Source organism: Amblyraja radiata, chromosome 1 (assembly GCF_010909765.2).
Source record: "Amblyraja radiata isolate CabotCenter1 chromosome 1, sAmbRad1.1.pri, whole genome shotgun sequence".
Taxonomy (NCBI): domain Eukaryota; kingdom Metazoa; phylum Chordata; class Chondrichthyes; order Rajiformes; family Rajidae; genus Amblyraja; species Amblyraja radiata.
The window spans coordinates 1,018,579-1,042,639 of NC_045956.1; the positions used below are offsets into that span (position 1 = coordinate 1,018,579).

The following is a 24,061-nucleotide window of genomic DNA, read 5'->3' on the forward strand; positions in this document are numbered from 1 at the left end:
TTTGTAGTGATAAAACCAGATGAAGTTTTTATAATCGTATATAATCTTTTTGCTGACAGGATAGCATGCAATAAAAGAAAGCTTTTCATTGTATCTCAGTACGTGGGGCAATAAACTAAACCAAACTTTTGGTGCATAACAAAGTTTTTAATGGCGATTTAGATTTTGGAAAATATTTGTTTAATAAATTTGCTTGGAAGCTAGCACTAAACTTTTAAACTGCTATTTTAACACAAAACTTGTATGAGAATTAAAATAAACTATAGTGTCTGATCTTTTGTAATGATCCCATTATGCAGTTGAGCCCCTTTCAAATGCATTGCAATCCATTACATAACTACATCAAAAATAATATTTCTTGTAATATCAAAACATTTCTTCAGATGTGATGCCAGTAACTGCCTAGTTAACTGTCTTTTGGTGTGGTAGCCAGACAAAGAAATAAATATTTTGATTGCAGACTATCCATTTTCATTGTCCAATTAAACATTTCATTGCTTGTTATACTTTGCATATTTAAGTAATAAAGACATTGGTAATCTTGTTAATTCAGATTATTTTTATGTAGAAACCAGGAACTGCAGATGCTGCTTTACAAATAAACACAATGCTGGAGTAACACTGTGGTCAGGCAACATCTCTGGAGAACATGGATAGGTGATGTTTTGGGTTAGGACCTTTCTAATTGTGGTTACCGCAATTGGTCTAAAGAGAGTACCGATCTAAAATGACACCTATCCATGTTCTCCAGAGGTGCTGCCTGACCCACCGAGTTACTCCAGCACTTTGTGCCTCAATTTTATATTGTGAATTGTATTAATTACACAGTTCTTGTGGCAAGAGAGCATTTTTCATTTAAACTTCACCCTTGATTGTTCATACAGTAGTTCTCATTGTCATTTAAAAAAAAATTAACCATACACATTTTGAATTTAGGTTTTAATTCCATGCCTGGCAAGTTAATTTTGTAGTCAAATGAATGAAGAACCAAAAAGGACCAACGTCTAGTGATTATTTCTAATGTAGTATTTGTTTGGCAGAATGGCAGATATTTGATGCAAACAGAACATTTAAATCAAAATATATATTGGCATTGGTCTGAAGAAGGGTTTCGGCCCGAAACGTCGCCTATTTCCTTCGCTCCATAGATGCTGCTGCACCCGCTGAGTTTCCCCAGCAATTTTGTGTACCTTCTTATATATTGGCATTGTTGAGTTCCAAACTAACTACAGCTTTGGCAGGGAGAGTAAAAAAAATCCACTTTGAGATATAAGTGGAGGGTAAGTCTCTGGGGAAATTATTGGTCTAATAGCTTAACATCTGCTGTGAATAATTTGCTATAATCTGTTATTAAAGACACAGTGATCACGTTTTTTGATGCAGCATGGCTTTCTAATTGGTTCTTAACGTCTTAAAACTGATTGTGTGGGGGAGAGGAGATGACAAACAATATGAACCAATATTCAATTCTATAACTTCCAAGGAACTTAACTTGCATTGTATCAGTGGTACATCTGTGATATTGGCTCAGTATGTCTTATTTTCCCTCTGGAAGTGAGGGACATGCCCAGCCGGGCACGTGTTCCTGCATTGTATTTTGCCACTTCCATGTTCTTGTGTGTATGTTCTGTTTTCTAACTGCTCCCACTCACTCATTTACCAGCTAACCTTAATTAGTTTATTCTCATGGTTGCCCTGGTTTTACCCGGTCAGAGACATTCCCCCAGCCCACCCATCCTGCTTAACAAGCTTCTTTTGATCCTTTCCACTTTTAACAAAAGGTATTTGACCTAAAATATCAACTGCTTCTTTTCTCACATATGCAGCCGCTGAATATTTGCAACATTTACTGTTTTTATTTTGGAATTAATTTTTTGATTATTATTAAGGTAGTTTTTTTCCTCCCTGTAGGTTCAAGTTAAGTTTGCAGATTTGCTTACTTCAAGTCACGGGCTATAAAAAACTCTTTGTTGATGTAGAAAACCTTCGCAAGCAGCCCTTCGACTCTTCAAAGAAGCAACATGAAGATATGCTAATAAAGGTATGTTTCTCCTCCATTGCCATTGATTACCACCGAGGCAGTCATTTCCACAACATTTTGAGGAGACAGCATAAGATTGTCATAAGATTCATTTTTGGTTTTAAAGCAAGTTACATTATGATCATTATGTTGTAGTGAAAAAGTATTTTGATGCATGCTAAATAACAATGGAATAATAGATCAGTTTTTTGCAAATCTTTCTCTTTGCAAATGAAACAAATTCTTAAGTGTTGATTTTATTAAGAAGCAAAGCTGAAACAGAATTTTTAAAACCAGCTTACACTGGGTTGTGTCTGATTGAATTGAATAGGTTCAAACATGATTTTCTGCAGCTGTTGTTGAATATAACCAAGCTGTCTCATAGCAGAAACAGTTCTATTTAAAGTCCACAGATTTTCTTTATTAATTGTAGTTTTGGTTAAAGATTTGCTGCGTTATGGTTTCCAGAGAATGGTGGATTATCACATTACTGTTTATTTCTTCTGTCTTTAGCTGTGGGAATTGTTAATGCCCCATATACCCTTGGAATCGAGAATCACCAAGCAATGGGGTGATATTGGTTTCCAAGGTGAAGATCCTAAAACTGACTTCAGAGGCATGGGAATGCTGGGGTTGCATAATTTAATGTAAGTGCTTGCATCTTTATGTATAATTATTTGAAAACATTTTAACCACATATTGGTTAAATGGTCTCCATACTAGGTGATTTTATTATCAGACTTTTAACTAGTTCAGATATGTTCTAAATAGGGGGACACAATTGTTCTTTGGACCATTTAGACAATAGGCAATAGGTGCAGGAGTAGGCCATTCGGCCCTTCGAGCCAGCACCGCCATTCAATGTGATCATGGCTGATCATCCAATTAATTTACAATCTTCAGGTGACCCAGAATATTTTTTGCAAACAAAAATATGTATTTTGATCCCAAAGTGATCTTAAAAAAACGGCTTGGTACTTGAAATGTCTGCAATTAGCGATAGGAGGGCAGACAGGTTGGTTTTAAAAGGAAGCTTCATGCAGCTCCTCCAGTTGGATCTGTATTCTGCTTAGCATTATTACAATTCTGTGGTTTTCTAAACTCTGCAAAACTCCCACCTTTAAGCAGGTAGCACCAATATTTGATTGTTTTTTGTTGAATTTGGGATTAAGGTACTTGTAACTTTTTAAGAAGATATTGTATGCATATCAACAAGATGCTTGCTTTTGCTGAATGAAGAGACCTTGTGTAACAGTGTATTGGTGTCTGCAGGAGTTGATCAAATTAGTTTTGGAAATTACAAGTGATGTTTTCAAAATATAATTTCCCCATCACTAAAAACATTATTAAATTAATGGTCCAATAATGGGATTAAGGACGAAATGGTGGATGGTGGTATTGCCAAGAGTTGTGAGGCTGAGAATTTGGATTTGATTATTTTTAAATAAAGGTAAAATAATGAATGAGAGCGAACAAATAATAAATATAAACACAGATTGCTAGGTCTGCAAGTGTGCAAGACGCACATGGAAACCCAAGGAGAATTAATCGGGGGAGAGAAAGGAAGTGTTTTGACAATTAATTGAATATTTTCTGTGTCAACCAGTAGAAGGAATAAATAACGTCTCTTCTAGTATGAAGGTATATGAAATAGTCTAATTTTAAAAACAGCAGTAATTAATGAAAGTAGAACTTGACTCTTAACCTAGATCTGATGTTCTAAATTGTATTTCAAATGGATTGAAAAGCAGCAAATGTAACGACTATTCAAGAAAGGGTGAGATCTACAGGCTGGTTACCCTCTTATCACTTGCTGAAATGGTATGGCGCAATGATGCAGTGGTAGAGTTGCAGGTTCGATCCTGACTATGGGTGCTATTTGCACTGAGTTCTCCCTGTGATAGTGTGGGCTTTTTCCGGGTGCTCTGGTTTCCTTCTACATTCCAAGTTTCTGCCACTTTAAACGAGATGCTACCTCTCTCCCTTTGGCATATCAAAGGGACTTTCCCTTTGCAACTCCCTGGTTTATTCTTGTCTCCATAAAAATCCACATTTTCTCAGTGTCTTGTAAAGCCATCAGAAGAAATGTCTCCTTTACCTCTCTTCCCACCATCCAAGGTCCCAAACTTTGCTTCTAGGCCAACTGCAAGTGAATAGCTGCTACTTCCAATTTACTGTACGAGAGAGACGTGGGTTCATTTAGACTGAGAAAATGAAGAGCAGGTTGTTGACCATTATGTAGTGCACACTCTGCATGATGGCCCTGACCTTCCAGTTGCCTAAAACCTTAATTTAGCATTTCACTCTCACTCTGATCTCTGTTGTTGACCTCTTATGCTTGGGCTTCATTTGAGCTGTATAAACTTGACCTACAAATCACCTTCTAGCACGGTGCCCATGAGGCTCAACACTGAATTCAACTATTTTAGAAAAGCAGCCGTTCCAGTTTATTAGAAGTAGCCGGTGCTGTGCAGTGACATGGAATGCTGCGGTGCTATGTGGGTTGGATGAGGTTTGGGTTGTAGCGTTCCTGATACGCAGCTCCTGGGAAAGGGTTTGGTGTTTCCGGGTGATGACCTCATGATGGAGTTCAGCGTTCAACTTGCTTCTCTCTTTGTGGATGCTGCCTGACCTGCTGTTTCCACAATTTACAGCGTCTGACATATAGATGTTTTGCTTTGGAAACGGAAGAAGTAAAACCTAAATTATTACATTTTTGACATTAAATGGCGTAAATTAATTTTAATGTGTTTGTTGTTTTAGGTTCTTTGGAGAGCATTATCCGGAAACGGCACGACAGGCTCTTTCTCAATCAAATCACCCAAAGATGGGGCAAGTAAAGGCATTTATTTTTTTTCCACAAAGAAAGATTATCAAAACTAGTTACAGTAAACTTTCATTGTAACGGACCATACGGGGGGGAGGGGGGGGAGAGAATTGTGAACGTTATTGCCGATTGTCGGTGGTAACTGAGTAAGATATTATCATAGGTGGACACAACATGCTGGAGTAATTCAGCGGGACAGGCAGCATCGCTGGAGAACATGGATAGGTGACGTCGGGACCCGTTTTCAGACTGATTCAGTCTGCTGAGTTACTCCAGCATTTTGTGTCATTTCACCTTAAAGCTAGGTACTAGTCTGCACCAGTGAGCCCTTCTTCACCAGTTCACGCATCTATTGCTGCAGCTCTTGTTGCAGCCCCCCACAGGATGTGATTTGTTCAGGCCACTGCCACTGACTGACGTGCTTGGTCACCGTGGGGCTCCCCTCTTACCTGCTGCTGGTTCCAAGGTGGAGTATATCGGTGACTCCAGGATAGGAGGAGGAGCAGATGGGGGCGAGGCCGAGTGGACAGAGAGACGGGAGGAAGCAGTTGTCCAGCAGGGAGTGGATAAAGCCACCGCCAACAGCAAGAAGCAGCAGCAGCAGCAGCAGCAGGTGATTGGAGGGAGACCCATGGGGACCAAGCGTGTCCTGTCATTGGCAGCGGCCTGAAGAGAGCACCATCTTCCAGGGCTACAACATGAGCCACAATAGCAGACATGTCATGCAGTAGGTGAAGAAGGGCTCGCTGGTGCACCTTGGAAGTCGGGAATGGCTTCAGAGGCTGGGCCTTTAAACAGCCAGGATATACGGTGCAAGCAAAAACACTACACGGTAACGATAAAATGTTTACATATTCTGATTGACATATTTCCCCTCGAGGCCGGGAATCACCTTATCTGAACATTTTATGCTTTATTTCTTGACTTATTCTCGACTCATTACTGATTAAAAGTCTAAAAAAGTCAAATTAAAACCACTGGCTTCAACTGATGACATCACAATGGCTCAGCGAGCAGAGATCAGCCTCAATGAAGATTTCATCCTACATTTGACACGTTATTTGAGATTAAAACTTAAAAAATGCCAACTTTCACAAGATTTTTACATATTCTGATTCACATTTTCCCCCTCTTGGCAGAGATCACTTTCACTGAACATTTTATGCTTTATTTCTTGACTTATTGCTGATTAAACGTTTTTTTTAAATCAAAATATCTTGAATTTCAAACCGACCAGCTTCAAATGATGGTGTCACAATGGTATCTTCAACTGATGACATCACAATGGATAGACTAGCAGGGGGAGTGCAAATTGCTATTGCAACACGCAGGGCAAGTGCAATTGGAATTCTTTTTAAAGAGCACTGCTGAGGGAGGCAAGGAGAGTGCATCAGAAATACTTCACATACTCTTCACCACTTAAAAATAACTTTCAATTCTGAGTCCCCCAACGCTTCCATCTTTATCATGTATGTCCAGTCACTTTTCGTCCCCATTCCTGTTTAGCAAGGTCTTGGGGCCCACTGTTCAAGGAAGAACCAGAAGCCCAATTAGTTTTGCTCCTCTGCCTGGCGGAACTTCTGTAAGATTAGTGGGGCCCATCCAAGTGCTCATGGTTACACCTTTGACTTGAAGAAAGTGAGGGGAGTCAAAAGTTGTTTTATTACAAAAAAACATTTGTTCCAAACGTACCCAGGCTCCATTCTTTCTCCAACTCTTTCTCTGCTATGTTGATGATGGTATCAGGGCTGCCTACTGCACCTGGGCCCAACTCAGTGATTTCATCAACTTTACTACTAACTGTCTCCCTGCCCTCAAAATCACTTTAACTATCTCTGACACCTTTCTCCCCTTTCTTGATCTGTGTTCATCACAGGGAATTGACTGTACTGACATCTACTACAAATCCACTGACTTCAACAGCTACCATGACTCCACCCCTTCGCACCCTGCTTGCTCCAAAACGTTACATTTTACTCAAGGGGGCGGAACGGTGGCGCAGCGGTAGAGTTGCTGCCTTACAGCGCCAGAGCCCTGGGTTCGATCCTGGAGGATCATGGTGTCTCAATGGACTATATACGTTCTCCACCTGACCTGCATGGGTTTTCTCTGTGAGCTCCGGTTTTCTCCCACAGTCCAACGATGCATAGGTTTTGGGTAAATTGGCTTTGTATAATTGTAAATTGTTCCTAGCATGTAGGATAGTGTTTGTGTGCAGGGATCGCTGGTCAATGCGGACTCGGTGAGCCAACGGACCCATTACTGCACTGTATCTCTAAACTGAACTAAACTCCAACATCTGCAGTTTTTTGTGTCTCTGAGCATGGAGAGCCAAATGTAAAGTTAAGTGAAGGTTTAAAAACAAAAAACTCAATAGATGGAAGGTGATTCGGTCTTTTATTATGAAGAAAAATATCTACATTATAGTTGCACTTGAATTTACAATAAACAAAATTTTGATTTGTAAATTAAAAATTAGCTTCCTTTTGGAGACTCGGAATATGAATGTACTTTAGATCTATTTGACAGATTATATCTTGTGTTATCAATTTCAGATATTCTTATGCTATTGTGGGAATAAATCTCACTGAAATGGCTTACAGTATGCTGAAGACTGGGATATTAAAAACCCATCTTTACAACGTCGTTTCTGGGGCTCCCCAGATGCACCATTTCCATGAGTTTTATTGTAAGTAATTTAAAGTTTCCTTCCACAATTTACTGCCTGTTTCTCATTCATGCAGACTCTATATTGTTTGTTGTAATGTTAAATTACACTTTCAGTGAATTCCATATCCAGATGGGTGTAAATTGTTTGAAATTAAAATTGTCCTGTGATTTGTTACATATATATAAACAGTTAATTTTCAGTGAAAAAATAATCTTACCTTGCAGCATATTCCTGCCTTAGCTTGTCACTGCTTTCCAACTGGATAATCTGTTTCTCACCTCACCGTGCAGAAAGGAGCGTCTTTGTAACGTGCATTCTAATAACGTGTCATCTGGTCATTTCCAATAAAAACAATAATGGTCAGAACAACATGAAACCATTTAATGACCACAGACAAGTTTTTAAACATTAACCTGCTCAATTTTGGGCTACAAAATATCAAACTTTCTCCTTCCCCTAAACCTAATGCTGCACCTTACACTCCTCTTTTCGTTTGCGAATTGCAGCATTTTATGGGGTTACACATCCATCATCTAATTGTGCATGTCTTTCTGTGACTGCTGGAACTAACTTGCTAGGATATTGAAAAAAATCAACCTCCTCTTGAACTAATGTTGCGTTATAAATCTTTGGATAATGCATTTACTGATTTAAAAAATATTTCCTTGAAATTATTATATTCAAGCTGTTCTAGTGCTCATCACTTTAGCTGAAACTAACAGCTATTATTTAAACAACATTTTGGTGAAAATGGCATGTAAAGTTTGCCAATAAATCGCAACATTTGACTTAACTGGATTAATGTCATTCCGTTTTCTGCTATCTTTGGCTTTTCTATGTTACTTTTTCCTTATTATTTGTAATTTATTTTACAAATATTATTACTTTGTTAGTTCAATCATAACTGAAATCAATGGATAGTGTATGGGGAAGTATTTGGCAGTACATATTTTAGTATCCTCAAGCATTTTAATAACATAGGAAGGAACTGCAGAAACCGAAAATAGACACAAAGCTGGAGTAACTCAGCTGGTCAGCCAGCATCTCTGGAGAAAAGGAATGGGTGACGTTTTGGGTCGACCCTTCTTCAGTGAGTCAGGGGAGAGGGAAACGAGAGAGATATAGATGGTACATACAGTGGCTTGCAAAAGTATTCATACCCCTTGAACTTTTCCACATTTTTTCACGTTACAACCACAAACGTAAATGTATTTTATTGGGATTTTATGTGATAGACCAACACAAAGTGGTGCATAATTGTGAAGTGGAAGGAAAATGATACATGGTTTTCAATTTTTTTTACAAATAAACTGAAAAGTGTGGCATGCAAAAGTATTCAGCCCCCTTTACTCTGATACCCCTAAATAAAATCCAGTGCAACCAATTGCCTTCAGAAGTCACCTAATTAGTAAATAGAGGCCACTTGTGTGTAATCTAATCTCAGTATAAATACAGCTGTTCTGTGAAGGCCTCAGAGGTTTGTTAGAGAACATTAGTGAACAAACAGCATCATGAAGCCCAAGGAACACTCAGACAGGTCAGGGATAAAGTTGAGAAGTTTAAAGCAGGGTTAGGTTATAAAAAAATATCCCAAGCTTTGAACATCTCACGGAGCACTGTTCAATCCATCATCCGAAAATGGAAAGAGTATGGCACAACTGCAAACCTACCAAGACATGGCCGTCCACCTAAACTGACAGTCCGGGCAAGGAGAGCATTGATCAGAGAAGCAGCCAAGAGGCCCATGGTAACTCTGGAGGAGCTGCAGAGATCCACAGCTCAGGTGGGAGAATCTGTCCACAGGACAACTATTAGTCGTGCACTCCACAAATCGGGCCTTTATGGAAGAGTGGCAAGAAGAAAGCCATTGTTGAAAATACGCCATAAGAAGTCCCGTTTGCAGTTTGCCACAAGTCATGTGGGGGACACAGCAAACATGTGGAGGAAGGTGCTCTGGTCAGATGAGACCAAAATTGAAGTTTTTGGCCTAAATGCAAAACGCTATGTGTGTCGGAAAACTAACACTGCACATCACCCTGAACACACCATCCCCACTGTGAAACATGGTGGTGGCAGCATCATGCTGTGGGGATGCTTTTCTTCAGCAGGGACAGGGAAGCTAGTCAGAGTTGATGGGAAGATGGATGGAGCCAAATACAGGGCAATCTTGGAAGAAAACCTGTTAGAGTCTGCAAAAGACTTGAGACTGGGGCGGAGGTTCACCTTCCAGCAGGACAACGACCCTAAACATACAGCCAGAGCTACAATGGAATGGTTTAGATCAAAGCATATTCATGTGTTAGAATGGCCCAGTCAGTCCAGACCTAAATCCAATTGAGAATCTCTGGCAAGACTTGAAAATTGCTGTTCACAGACGCTCGCCATCCAATCTGACTGAGCTTGAGCTATTTTGCAAAGAAGAATGGGCAAAAATGTCAGTCTCTAGATGTGCAAAGCTGGTAGAGACATACCCCAAAAGACTTGCAGCTGTAATTGCAGCGAAAGGTGGTTCTACAAAGTATTGACTCAGGGGGGCTGAATACTTTTGCGCGCCACACTTTTCAGTTTTTTATTTGTAAAAAAATTTGAAAACCATGTATCATTTTCCTTCCACTTCACAATTATGCACCACTTTGTGTTGGTCTATCACATAAAATCCCAATAGAATACATTTGCGTTTGTGGTTGTAACGTGACAAAATGTGGAAAAGTTCAAGGGGTATGAAAACATTTGCAAGCCACTGTAGAACTAGTGAATGAAAGATGTGCAAAAAGCAACAATCAAGGAAAGGTGGAGCCCACAATGGTCCATTGTTGGCTGCGGGTTAGGTGATAATGAGTTGTACAGACAGTGAAGCTAAACAGGACAACAGTGAAACGTGTATGATGACAAGGGTGGGGGAGGGACAAGGAGAGAGAGGAATGCAAGTGTTACTTGAAGTTAGAGAAATCATTATACTGCTGGGTTGTAACTGCCCAGGTGAAATATTGAGGTGCTGTTCTTCCAATTTTCGTTTGGCCTCGTTCTAACAATGGAGGAGGCCCAGGACAGAAAATTCAATATGGGAAGGAGAGTTAGTGTTAGGCAACTGAGAGATCACGTATGCCAAGGCGGACTGAGCGAAGGTGTCAGCGAAACGATGGCCCAGTCTGCGCTTGGTCTCACCAATTATATAGGAGTCCATAACTGGAACAGTGCATGCAGTAGATGAGGTTGGAGAAGGTGCAACCTGAAAGGACTATTGGGATCCCTGGACAGAGTTGAGGGAGAAGAGAAGGGATAGGTGCTGCATCTCCAGCGGTTGCTGGGGAAGGTACCTGTGGAGGGGGTGGTTTGGGTGGGGCGGGATGAATTAACCAGGGAGTTGCAGAGGGAAAGGTCTCTGTGGAAAGCAGCAAGGGGTGGAGATGGGAAGCTGTGACTGGTGGTGGGATTCCGTTGGAGGTGGCAAACATGTCGGAGGATTATGTGCTGTTTGAGATGGCTGATGTGGTGAAAGGGAGGACTAGGGGACTCTGTTCCTCCTGCGGGATGCCGAAGAGATGCATGTGAGGGCCTCATCGACGATGGAAGAGGAGAACCCCTATTCCTTAAAGAATGAGGACATCTTTGATGTCTTAGTATAGAGCACCTCATCGGGCGCAGATGTGGCATAGATGGAGGAATTGGAAATACAGAATAGTGTTTGTAGGAGGCATGGTAGGATGGAGTGGTCAAGATAGTTGCTAGAGTTGGTAGGTTTATAATAGATGTCAGTCGATAGTCTATCTCCTGTGATGAGGACGTTAAGATCAAGAAAGACAAGGGAGATGTTGGAGATGGTCCAAGTGACTTTTAGTGCAGGATGGAAATCGGTAGTGAAGCTAATGAAGTCCATGAGTTCTACACGTGTGCAGAAGGTATCCCCGATGCAGTCGTCAATGTAGCGGAGATTGAGTTTGGGGATAGGGCTATTGTATGCCTGGAACAGGGATTGTTCGAGGTACCCTACAAAGAGGCAGGCCGAGCCATGGCCCATGCGAGTGCCCATGGCAATGCCTTTAATTAGGAGGAAGTGGGAGGAGTCGAAGGAGAAGAATGAGGACCAGCTACGCTTGACGGAGGAGAATGTTTGTAGAGGGAAATTGGCTGGTTCTGAGGTAAAGGAAGAAATTGAGGGCATTAAGCCCTTCCTGGTGGGGGATGGAGGTGTAGCGTGTAGCGTGACTGAACGCCCATAGTAAAGATGAGGGAACGGGGGCCTGGAGAAAGTAGTCATTAAAGAGACGAGGGCATAAGAGGTAGCTTGAACATGGGTCTGGAGGAATTGGACCGGGGGGAATAGGATGGAGTGGAGGTATGTGAAAATTATTTCAGTGGGGCAGGAGCAGGCAGAAACAATGGGTTTGCAAGGCAGTAGTGTTTGGATTTTGGGGAAAAGGTAAAACTAGGCTGTGTGGTTCTGGGGAACGATAAGGTTGGAGGTTGTGGAGGGCAGACAGTGAGCGGAAATGATAAAATGAGAGAGAGTCTGCTAAATGATGGCCTGGTGCTCATCTGTGGGGTCATGGTCCAGAGGTGATTAAGAGGTGTCCAAGAGCTGGCACTTGACATCAGCGTGGTAGAGGTCAGCTCGTCTGACTTTTAATTTGAATGGTATTGGGCTACTTTCACTGTCACTGCTTTATCATTTAATTTTTCCAGCATTCTATCCTGGTTTTTTTTTCCCTTTTCAAATGCTTTTCTCACCAACTTTTCAGATTTTAAATGGTGATTGTTGAAAATGTTGCCCATGTTGCTGAGTATTTCACTCAATATTCAATATTCTCCATGTTTAGCTTTTCCAAAAATATTTTAAATGTGTGGGAAATTCAAATGTCTATTACTTGTGTATAATCCAGGCAGAATTATTCTGACATCTGGGGCATCTAGGCCATTCGGCCCTTCGAGCCTGCACCGCCATTCAATATGATCATGGCTGATCATCCAACTCAGTATCCCGTACCTGCCTTCTCTCCATACCCTCTGATCCCGTAACCCAAGGCCACATCTAACTCCCTCTTAAAATAGCCAATGAACTGGCCTCGACTACCCTCTGTGGCAGGAGTTCCAGAGATTTACCACTCTCTGTGTGAAAAAGTTCTTCTCATCTCGGTTTTAAAGGATTTCCCCCTTATCCTTAAGCTGTGACCCCTTGTCCTGGACTTCCCCAACATCGGGAGCAATCTTCCTGCATCTAGCCTGTCCAACCCCTTAAGAATTTTGTAAGTTTCTATAAGATCCCCTCTAATCTAATCTAATCTAATCTAATCTAAATTCTAGAGAGTATAAACCAAGTCTATCCAGTCTTTCTTCATAAGACAGTCCTGACATCCCAGGAATCAGTCTGGTGAACCTTCTCTGCACTCCCTCTATGGCAATAATGTCCTTCCTCAGATTTGGAGACCAAAACTGTACGCAATACTCACCAGTGTGGTCTCACCAAGACCCTGTACAACTGCAGTAGAACCTCCCTGCTCCTATACTCAAATCCTTTTTGCTATGAAAGCTAACATACCATTCGCTTTCTTCACTGCCTGCTGCACCTGCATGCCCACTTTCAATGACGGTGTAACCATGACACCCAGAGTCTCGCTGCATCTCCACTTTTCCTAGTCGGCCACATTTAGATAATAGTCTGCTTTCCTGTTTTTTGCCACCAAAATTGGAATAACCTCACATTTATCCACATTATACTGCATCTGCCAACACATTTGCCCACTCACCCAGCCTATCCAAGTCACCTTGCAGTCTCCTAAGCATCCTCCTCACAACTAACACTGCCCCCCAGCTTAGTGTCATCCGCAAACATTGGAGATATTGCCTTCAATTCCCTCATCCAGATCATTAATATATATTGTAAATAGCTGGGTCCCAGCACTGAGCCTTCGGTACCTCACTAGTCACTGCCTGCCATTGTGAAAAGGACCCGTTTACTCCTACTCTTTGCTTCCTGTTTGCCAGCCAGTCTCTATCCACATCAATACTCGAACCCCCAATGCCGTGTGCTTTAAGTTGATAAACTAATCTCTTATGTGGGACCTTGTCGAAAGCCTTCTGGAAGTCCAGATACACCACATCCACTGGTTCTCCCCTATCCACGCTACTAGTTACATCCTCGAAAAATTCTATAAGATTCGTCAGACATGATTTACCTTTTGTAAATCCATGCTGACTTTGTCCAATGATTTCACCACTTTCCAAATGTGCTGCTATCCCATCTTTAATAACTGACTCTAGCAGTTTCCCCACTACCGATGTTAGACTAACTGGTCTGTAATTCCCCGTTTTTCTCTCTCCCTCCCTTCTTAAAAAAGTGGGGTTACGTTTGCTACCCGCCAATCCTCAGGAACTACTCCAGAATCTAAAGAGTTTTGAAAGATTATTACTAATGCATCCACTATTTCTGGAGCTACTTCCTTAAGTACTCTGGATTCAGCCTATCTGGCCCTGGGGGATTTATCGGCCTTTAATCCATTTAATTTACCCACAACCCCTTCCCCCGGCTAACCTGGATTTCACTCAATTCCTCCAACTCCTTTGACCCCGCGGTCCCCTGCTATTTCCCGGCAGATTATTATGTCCTTTCCTGAGTGAAGACGGAACCAAAGTAGTTATTCAATTGGTCCGCCATATCCTTGTTCCCCATGATCAACTCACCCGTTTCTGACTGCAGGGACACTAACATTTGTTTTAACTAATCTCTTTCTTTTCACATATCTATAAAAACATTTGCAGTCAGTTTTATGTTCCCTGCCAGTTTTCTTTCCATAACGATTTTTCCTTTCCTAATTAAGCCCTTTGTCCTCCTCTGCTGGTCTCTGAATTTCTCCCAGTCCTCCGGTATGCGGCTTTTTCTGGCTAATTTGGTACGCATCATCCTTCGCTTTGATACTATCCCTGATTTCCCTTGTTATCCACGGATGCACTACCTTCCCTGATTTATTCTTTTGCCAAACTGGGATGTAACAATTTTTGTAGTTCATCCATGCAGTCTTTAAATGTCTTCCATTGCATATCCACCGTCAACCTTTTAGAATTAATTGCCAGTCAATCTTGGCCAATTCATGTCTCATACCCTCAAAGTTACCTTTCTTTAAGTTCAGAAACCATTGTTTCTGAATTAACAATGTCACTCTCCATCCTAATGAAGAAACTCAACCATATTATGGTCACTCTTGCCCAAGGGGGCACGTACAACAAGACTGCTAACTAACCCTTCCTCATTACTCAATACCCAGTCTAAAATAGCCTGCTCTCTCGTTGGTTCCTCTACATGTTGATTTAGATAACTATCCCGCATACATTCCAAAAAATCCTCTTCCTCAGCACCCCTGCCAATTTGATTCACCCAATCTATATGTAGATTGAAGTCACCCATTATAACGGTTTTGCCTTTGTCGCACGCATTTATAATTTCCTGATTGATACCATCTCCAACTTCACTACTACTGTTAGGTGGCCTGTACACAACACCCACCAGCGTTTTCTGCCCCTTAGTGTTTCGCAGCTCTACCCATACCGATTCCACATCCTGCAAACTAATGTCCTTCCTTTCCATTGCGTTAATCTCCTCTCTAATCAGCAAGGCTACCCCACCTCCTTTTCCTTTCTCTCTATCCCTCCTGAATATTGAATATCCCTGGATGTTCAGCTCCCAGCCTTGGTCACCCTGGAGCCATGTCTCCGTGATCCCAACTATATCATAGTCATTAATAGCTATCTGCACATTCAACTCATCCACCTTATTACGAATGCTCCTTGCATTGAGACACAAAGCCTTCAGGCTTGTTTTTACAACACTCTTACCCCTTATACAATTTTGTTGAAAAGTGGCCCTTTTTGATTTTTGCCCTGGATTTTCCGGTCTGCCACTTTTACTTTTCACCTTGCTACCTATTGCTTCTACCCTCATTTTACACCCCTCTGTCTCTACGCTCACACATTTAAGAAACCCTTTCCCTTTAACTCCATCCTCCACTAGCCCATTCGACACCCCACCCCCCTTATTCAGTTTAAAACCACCCGTGTAGCAGTGGCAAACCTACCTGCCAGAATGCTGGTCCCACACCTGTTAAGATGCAATCCGTCCCTTTTGTACAGTTCCCCCTTACCCCAAAACAGATCCCAGTGATCTAAGAATCTAAATCCCTGCCCCGTGCACCAGTTCCTCAGCCACACGTTCAGGTCCCGTATCTCCCTGTTCCTGCTCTCGCCAGCACGAGGAACTGGAAGCAAACCAGAGATAACAACCCTGGAGGTCCTGCTTTTCAGCATTTTTCCGAGCTCTCTAAAGTCACGCTGCAGAATATTCATCCCCTTTCCGACATCGTTTGTGCCGACATGCACTACACCTTCGCCCTTGAGGATTTTCTGCACTCTGTCCGTGACATCCTGGATCCTGGCACCAGGAAGGCAGCACACCATCCTCGCATCCTGTCTGTTGCCGCAGAAACCCCTGTCCGTACCTCTCACAATGGAGTCTCCTACTACAATGGCGTTGCCTGCCTTAGGCCTTTTTGGTTTTGGCTCAACAGCCCTATTCGCATCACAAGCCAGTCCGCCGCCCAGTGTAAACACCTCTTCTGTCCCGACAGCTTCTAAGTGGGTGAACCTGTTCACAAGAGGTACAACCCCCGGGGACGTTGGCATTCCATGCTTCCCTCCCGTTCTCACTGTCTCCCACCTTCTCTCTTCCAGTACCTTAGGTGTAACAATCGTACTGTAAGACTTGTCGAGGAACGACTCCGTTTCTCGGACGAACCGGAGGTCATCCACTTGCTTCTCCAGTTCCCCAACAGGGTCATTTTGCCATTTGCTCAGCATGCTCAGTTGAGTCTTCATGTCGGATCCCTCTGAATTATTTCTGACCCTTCTATGATTTCTCAATCATGCCTCAAAGGTAATGGCCCCATCATTGACAGAAATGCCTTCAACTGCTTCTTCTTATTGTGTATGGCGTGCACAGCCTAAAGTTGTAAGAACTTGTTCTATTTGATCTTCTGTTTGTGCACGCCAGGTTGATTGCATTCGTCGAAACAGGGTGGACCACGTGAAGGTTGCAATCTCCCAACCCCCTTCAACTGCTAAGACTGTTAAACTGCAAATTCCCACCCAATCACACTACCACCCTTCCCTGTTTTAAGATTCAGTATAAAACTTGCCATTGTTTTCCTATCCTAATTTTCTTTATTACATTTCTGTGATGTTCCTAGAATGTGATTTGTTAATTATGCTGTTTGCTGTCTTGTGAATTGTTTTAACCTGGCTGTCTCTAGATATTAACTTTCTTCAACCTGTGACAATTTTTGTGTAAACTTAAATTTAGTTCTTTACTTAAAAAAAAAATCTTTCTTTGCCTTAATTGCTTTTTCTACTCTTTGAGCTCAAATACAGAGGGCACAATGCACAATGGTATTTCAACTATCGCTGATTTGTACAATGGAAAACTTGCTATATTCAGTTAGGCATGTTTATGAGCACATTTATTTTGGTAACTAGTTGGTGAATGGGTAGAATGGAAGTGAAATAGTGTGTCTAGTCTGTATGAATAACAGTTTCTGTATTGTTTTAGGTTATCTGATGTATGAGTTTAATCAGTTCTGGTTCAAGGAGAAACCAGCCAGCATTATGGAATTCAACTACTACAGAGAACAATTTCACAAAAGGGTAAAAGAGCTATTGCTGGATCACAATTCAGTGCTAATCCTGAAAGCAGAAAGACAGTGAATTGCATAAAACCCATGAAGTACCACTTGGGATTAATTGAACAAAGTGAGTTTATGCAGTGGATCTGTGGTCTCAATGGATTTGTTGCTCTTAAATGGAAACCTATGAACAACATGTGACTGCATTTAGAATGAGTCCCTTTTCAATATAGATATTTCAATTATTTCAAGGTGCCTTGTGTTTGATAGCACAGATATGGAGAATTTATTTATAGTGCGATTCAGAATTATTGTTGCAAACACTAAAATGTATTTGAGTGATTTTTCAGGTTTACCTTCAAAGCACAGCCTGTTATATCCCGTTTAAAAAAAAAAAAAGCATTACAGTTTATTTTTTTCTGATAGTGCAGAGAGCTTCGTAAATCCAATTGAAAATAATTTCAACAATTCTTGAGTTTTTATTTTATTACATTAAAATAACTAAAGGACATCTTTGGAGTAAGACTGCGAGAGCCAAAGCTTGACATTTCTAAGAATATAATCCTCAATTGAAATTACTGTTTAGATTTTATTCCATGTGTCTTTTCGTGATAAAGATGCATTACAGAATTGGAGGGAAAATGGGTAGCATGCTAAATCTATCAGGGCATTTCCATGTACCTTAAGAATGGGTTTCTTGTATATAATTAAACCTAAATTTTCCAGCAATAATTAGTTTTAATCTGACATGTTTATTTTCCAAACCTCTGTATTACATAATAATTATTAATTTCAGATGAATTTATAAACCAATCTTTTAATTGGTTGTCAATTACAAAGAGCTGTGGCCAAGTTCAAATTGGTGACAATCTTGCTTGTACAATTAAGTGGAGGTCTTCATGAAGTATGAACATTTCATCTGTTAGTGCTTTTGTTACGTGATATGAAATGTCAACTAGCTGCTGATTATGCCACATTGTATTCACCATGACTTTCCATGAAGACAAATTAAATACACAGACAGTTAAAAAGTAATTTCAATGATTGTTGGTAGAAATTTTGAAGAGATGCAAGGAAGATGTACATAATTCTTTTGTTTTGAGCCTCATCTCACTCAGGATGGCAGCAGCAGTGGGTTACGGTTGTTCCATGCACCTTTCCTGCTTTCTATCGAGGATTGCTTGTTGGTGTATGACCACCGGTCCTATGTTTTATTACTGGCGTGATTAATCTAGATAATACATTTGTACTTGAACATTAACTAGTTTATTGAACAAAATACTTCCCACCAAAAAAAGATGATCTGACGTTTAAAGTTTATATAGATTTGTACCAGATGGCTTTCCTTATAGGTGGGAGGTTGGAACTTATTTTATGAATGTTTGCTCAATTAAAAATATACCTGCAATACCCAAGTGTATATATATTTATTTGCATGTTTTCTTTTACTTTGAATCTTAAGCCTTTACTTTTGATTTTGAGTTAATCATTGCAAAGGGAGTTGCCACTTAAAGGGCACAAAATACCTTGGACTGAGATGTTTTGGTCCAGTGACGCTAATAGAAGTAGCAGCATTTCTGGGATCTGTCTTGGAGGACATGGGCTTCCATTCTACAATTTTTGCAATTAATTTTCAGATTGCCAAGTCTACAGCGAAGAGACATTTTTGCAAACTTAAGTCTACCCTTGTTGCTTTAAGAATCGCATCTTTTTAATTTTGTGAGTTTACACCAAATCTACACTCACTAATGTAAAACTGAGGCATTAGAAATGGTGTATCCAATTCCTGAGTGAAGTTGAAGGTTGAGGACACTTCTAACACGTTCCTGACTTCTGTCCTACAACGTGCCTTGCTGTTAAATAGTACCGATTGTCACAAGTTTGGACAAAGAGCAAGATATAAGGAGCATCTTCACAGGGTTCATCCACAATTCCAGAGCATTATCACTTTGTCCATTGAAAGTAAAACCACAAAGAGATTGAAAGATGGGATGCATAATGCGCAGAAATGAAAATGCAATATCTCAAAAGGTTATTAACCTGGAGGAGTTTATGGAGGATGAACAATATGACCGGCAGTGTCTGGGGGGGGGGGGGGGGGAGGGGGGAAAGGAAGTGTGTTTTAAAATCAGTGATGAGAATGGATTTGGTGTTAAAAGGGCTGTCCCACCTGAGCGACCTAATCCGTGAGTTAAGAAGCGTGTCTTTGACCTTCAAGCTCGATGGCACTCGCCTGGATAGCCTCGAGCTGGATCGACTGTCTGCATTGTAAACCGCGAGCTGGATCGATCGCGCGCACGCACACACGGCGGGGGCCAGGGAAAGTGGGGGAGCGCTGTCTGAAATTCACAGAGAAGGGGAGGAGAAGGAGTGGAGACGCTTTTCAGGAGTATAATAAAGTTTAGCGGGCATTCTTTCTACCGGTAGGTTTTTCTGGGTCCTGAAAACTCCAATGAGCCAATCAAAATGCCCGGTCAACATGCTGAACATTTTTCTGCCACCTAGCTGAGGCCACGAGTATTCAGGAACTTCCCTCAAGTATGAAGGAGAGTTTTAGCAACCTCATAGGACCTCCTAGGACCACATGTCGACCATGCTGCGAGTTTGAAGGTCGAAGACAATCTTCTAAATTTGCAGATTAGGTCGCCCAAGTGGGACAGCCCCTTTAAAGCACATTTCACCTGTAATCAGTTAATATTGGTGCCAAGTACATTTTAATGGATCAAAGATCTAAGTACACCATCATTAGGATCATGTAAAATGTTATCAAGAATCTCATCCATTGGTTGTGCATAACTAGCTAGTGTACTTTATTCCCAGCTTCCTTCTATTTTGTTTTACACTAAAACATGGAGAGTGTCATCAACTTTCACTGTGGGCGTACATCAGGTATTTATATATTATGTATTTATACAAAGTAATACAAAAAAAGATTCATTTTCCCCTCAATTAACATGAAAGATTATGTAGTTTATTATAAAATATGCTTTTAGAACAATTCAATATGAACACTGACACATAAATAAATATTCAATTGTAGCTAGCTAAGATTCAATGCAAGCTAACAGCAATTGCCCAATGACAGGACTGAAATTAGCTTTTCAAATTATGTATTCATGCATCTATGTATTATATGTGCTGTATATTATGCATCCATGATTTTGAAATAATGAAACTGGCAGTAAAGTGCATTTTACTCAATATATTTTAAAGAATAGGGGTGGCATGGTGATGCAGCGCCAGAGACCCAGGTTCGATCCTGACTATGGGTGCTTGCCTGACCAAAGTTTGTACCTTCTCCCCGTGACCTGCATGGGTTTTCTCCGAGATCTTTGGCTTCCTCCCACACTCCAAAGACGTATAGGTGTGTAGGTTAAATGGCTTGGTATAATTGGGGGTCGGTGTGGACTCGGTGGGCTGAAGGGCCTTTTTCCGAGTTTTATTGTGGTTGTGTTCTTTATTACTGTACCGCTGCTGGCAACCCAAATACCACCGACCTTGGTTGTGTGGCAATTAAATTATATCAACATCAACATCAACCTCTAAAGTAAACTAAAACTAAACTGATACAAGGATGTTGCCAGGACTAGAGGGTCTGAGCTATAAGGAGAGGTTGAATAGGCTGGGACTCTATTCCTTGGAGCGCAGGAGGATGTGGTGATCTTATAGAGGTGTATAAAATCATGTGAGGAATAGATCCGGTAGATGCAGAGTCTCTTTCCCAGAGTAGGTGAAGAGAGGACTTACGTTTTAAGGTGAAGGGGAAAAGATTTAATAGGGATCTGAGGGATATCTTTTTCACGCAAAAGGGTGGTGGGTGTATGGAATGAGCTGCCAGAGGAGATAGTTTAGGCAGGGACTATCCCAACGTTTAGGAAATAGACAGGTACATGGATGGACAGGTTTGGAGGGATATGGACCAAATGCAGGCAGGTGGGACTAGTGTAGATGGGTGATGTTGGCTGGTGTGGGTAAGTTAGGGCGGCGGGCCTGTTTCCACGCTGTATGACTAATACAAAGCCCATTGGATTGTTTTGCTTGCCTGACATAACAAATAATATGAACATGAAATATTCAGTCATATTTCAGTTAAAAGTGTCTACCATGAATGCCTACAAGCTTTAATGTAACAGAATAAAATCAAAACACTGGGAACATTCAGTAGATCAAACAGCATTTGTGCAGAGAGATTTCTATGTGCAGATCCCTTATCCTGCTGTAGTTTTACTTCCAATGTTTGTTTTATGCTGCCCATGGAGGCACGTTTCATACAAAACATTTTTGTAAATATTAGAAACCTATACAGAAGAGGTCCATGTTATAACACCAGTTCTTCAAGTCCATGTAGGTCTGTGTGCTTGGTGAAGTGCCAAATGCTTCATAAAGATTATTAGTTTGAAGAATCTTAACTTTGCCTGGCCAGCATCATTGCCCTCTTAAGCTGCTCGTATGACACAAACATTACCACGTTCCAGGAACCAAGGCGTAGATAAGAGGGGACAAACCTATAAATCCAGAGAAATCAGTATATAGATGAATAAGCACGATTGTATAATAATTGCTCCCAAACTTCAAGCAAGATAAGGATAAAACAACATGATGGCATTGTTTTCATGAGGAGAGTACTTTTGCAACAATAATATATAATAATGTTGCCAGGAAAAGCAGTGCAAATAAAATCAACACATAGGTACAAAATAGTATAAAACCCACAGACATATACAAAGATATATACTGGAAGTTTTTAAGAAGGAACTGCAGATGCTGGAAAATCGAAGGTAGACAAAAGTGCTGGAGAAACTCAGCGGGTGCAGCAGCATCTATGGAGCGAAGGAAATAGGCAATGTTTCGGGCCGAAACCCTTCCTCAGACTAATGGGGAATCCAGTGTAGTAAACACTGCCCAGTCCATCATCGGCTCTGATCTCCCTACCATCGAGGGGATCTATCGCAGTCGCTGCCTCAAAAAGGCTGGCAGTATCATCAAGGACCCACACCATCCTGGCCACACACTCATCTCCCCGCTACCTTCAGGTAGAAGGTACAGGAGCCTGAAGACTGTAACGTCCTGGTTCAGGAATAGCTACTTCCCCACAGCCATCGGGCTATTGAACTCAACTTAAACAAAACTCTGAACATTAATAGCCCATTATCTGTTTATTTGCACTTTATCTGTTTTATTTATTCATGTGTGTATATATTTATACAATGGTAGATGGACACACTGATCTGTTCTGTAGTCATGCCTTCTATATTCTGTTGTGCCGAAGCAAAGCAAGAATTTCATTGTCCTATCTGGGACACATGACAATAAACTCTATTGAATCTTGAAACTTGAAATTGCTCCACCTATTTACCTGCCACACATTGCTCTGCCTTTCCATTCTCCCAGCCTTCTGCAACCCCCCCCCCCCCCCCCCCCCCCCCCCCCAACCTAATCAGTCTGAAGAGGTGTCCACACCCAAAATGTCACCTCTTCATGTTCTCCAGAGATGCTGTCTGAGTTGTGCCAGCACTGTCCTTTTTTTTAATTGCTAAAATGGTTTGCAAATATTAGGAGAAACATGAAGAGGAATCATCTACAATTTTTTATAGAGATGTTAATATTAAAAATTGAGTTTCAAATCATTTCTAGAGGTAGTCAAAATAAAGGTTTGTTGAGGTTATGCCAATTGAAAATTTGAAAGCTTTAATACTTGAAAATTACTGTAAAGAGCCAAGTCTCTTGGCACAATAGGTCAGTCTATTATTTATGCTCGACTTGAGCCTCTTTGCAAGGAAACTATCAACACTTCTGTTTCCTCTTCATATTTATCTAATTTTGCTTTCAGCCATGCTGAAAGAACAAAACAAATAAACAATTTAAAAGATTAAAAATTGACATGTTGGTAGATTGTATATTGGTAGAAATGTTTGGAGAATATATTTTGCAAATTTGTTATCTGATTATAATATGCCCAGTATCCTGGAGGATCTTCAGATGTGAATGGGCTGAGGAACAAGAAAATTACAATGTTACAAGTCTAGTGAATCCCTGGGACAGACATAAATGTTCTAAGGTGTTGAAGGTAAGAGATTTATGTTGATCATGTGAATGAACTACTAAACACTTGTTAGAACCTGAAGATTAGAAGCAAACAAGGTACAGGTTCTTTGAAATGGCATCAGAATTGAAAAAAACAACAGGCCTATTATTCAGGGTCAATAAAAATTACAATACTTCATTGCAAGATCCAACTTGGAGAAGTCCTTCAAAGCAAATATAAAATAGTTAACAAGTGAGTTGATAGTGCCAACCGAATGTCACTTGCATCTGTGGAAAAAATAGTTAATTGTTGAAAGTTTAGCCATCATTGACAAAGTTCCACAGAAACAACATCTAATTCAACAGCTGGCATGGTGATTTAGGATGGAACATGGAAAAGGATAAAAAGTTATAAATCACAGAACATGAAGTACTCAAGAAAGAAGAAAATCTGTTTGATTGGAGGTCAACAGAGAGATGTACTTTAACCCAACCCTCAACTTCTGTCTGAAGAAGGGTTTCGGCCCGAAACATTGCCTATTTCCTTCGCTCCATAGATGCTGCTGCACCCGCTGAGTTTCCCCAGCATTTTTGTGTACCTTCGATTCTCCAGCATCTGCAGTTCCTTCTTAAACACTCAACTTCTGTTTATTGGGTTGAATGCTTTTGAAGCCATCCAGCATGCAGTGATGGCTGTTGTAAAGGAAAGAATTGCCAATATGGCTCCTGGGTTCCTATACAACTATCATCCAGAAAGGAAAAGCGAGGGATAAAATCAGATGGTAAAGGACAAAAAATATAAAACCAAACTAAGCAGATGTACCTGACTGGTAATGAATCAGAAATCAATGTAT

The 24,061-nt window shown here is 40.9% G+C and overlaps 1 protein-coding gene across 1 annotated transcript in view; it reads left to right on the forward strand.

Annotated features, from left to right (window-relative positions):
- elmod2 (ELMO domain containing 2) overlaps window positions 1–18,593 on the forward strand; it is a 40,050-nt gene extending 21,457 nt beyond the window's left edge. Inside the window, exons 2-6 of the mRNA XM_033031775.1 lie at window positions 1,890–2,041; window positions 2,534–2,667; window positions 4,784–4,852; window positions 7,403–7,536; window positions 17,111–18,593. Of these exons, the coding sequence (XP_032887666.1) occupies window positions 1,890–2,041; window positions 2,534–2,667; window positions 4,784–4,852; window positions 7,403–7,536; window positions 17,111–17,265 (644 nt within the window). The 3' untranslated portion in view covers window positions 17,266–18,593. The remainder of the gene's footprint in view (window positions 1–1,889; window positions 2,042–2,533; window positions 2,668–4,783; window positions 4,853–7,402; window positions 7,537–17,110) is intronic.
- Window positions 18,594–24,061: the final 5,468 nt, after the last annotated feature.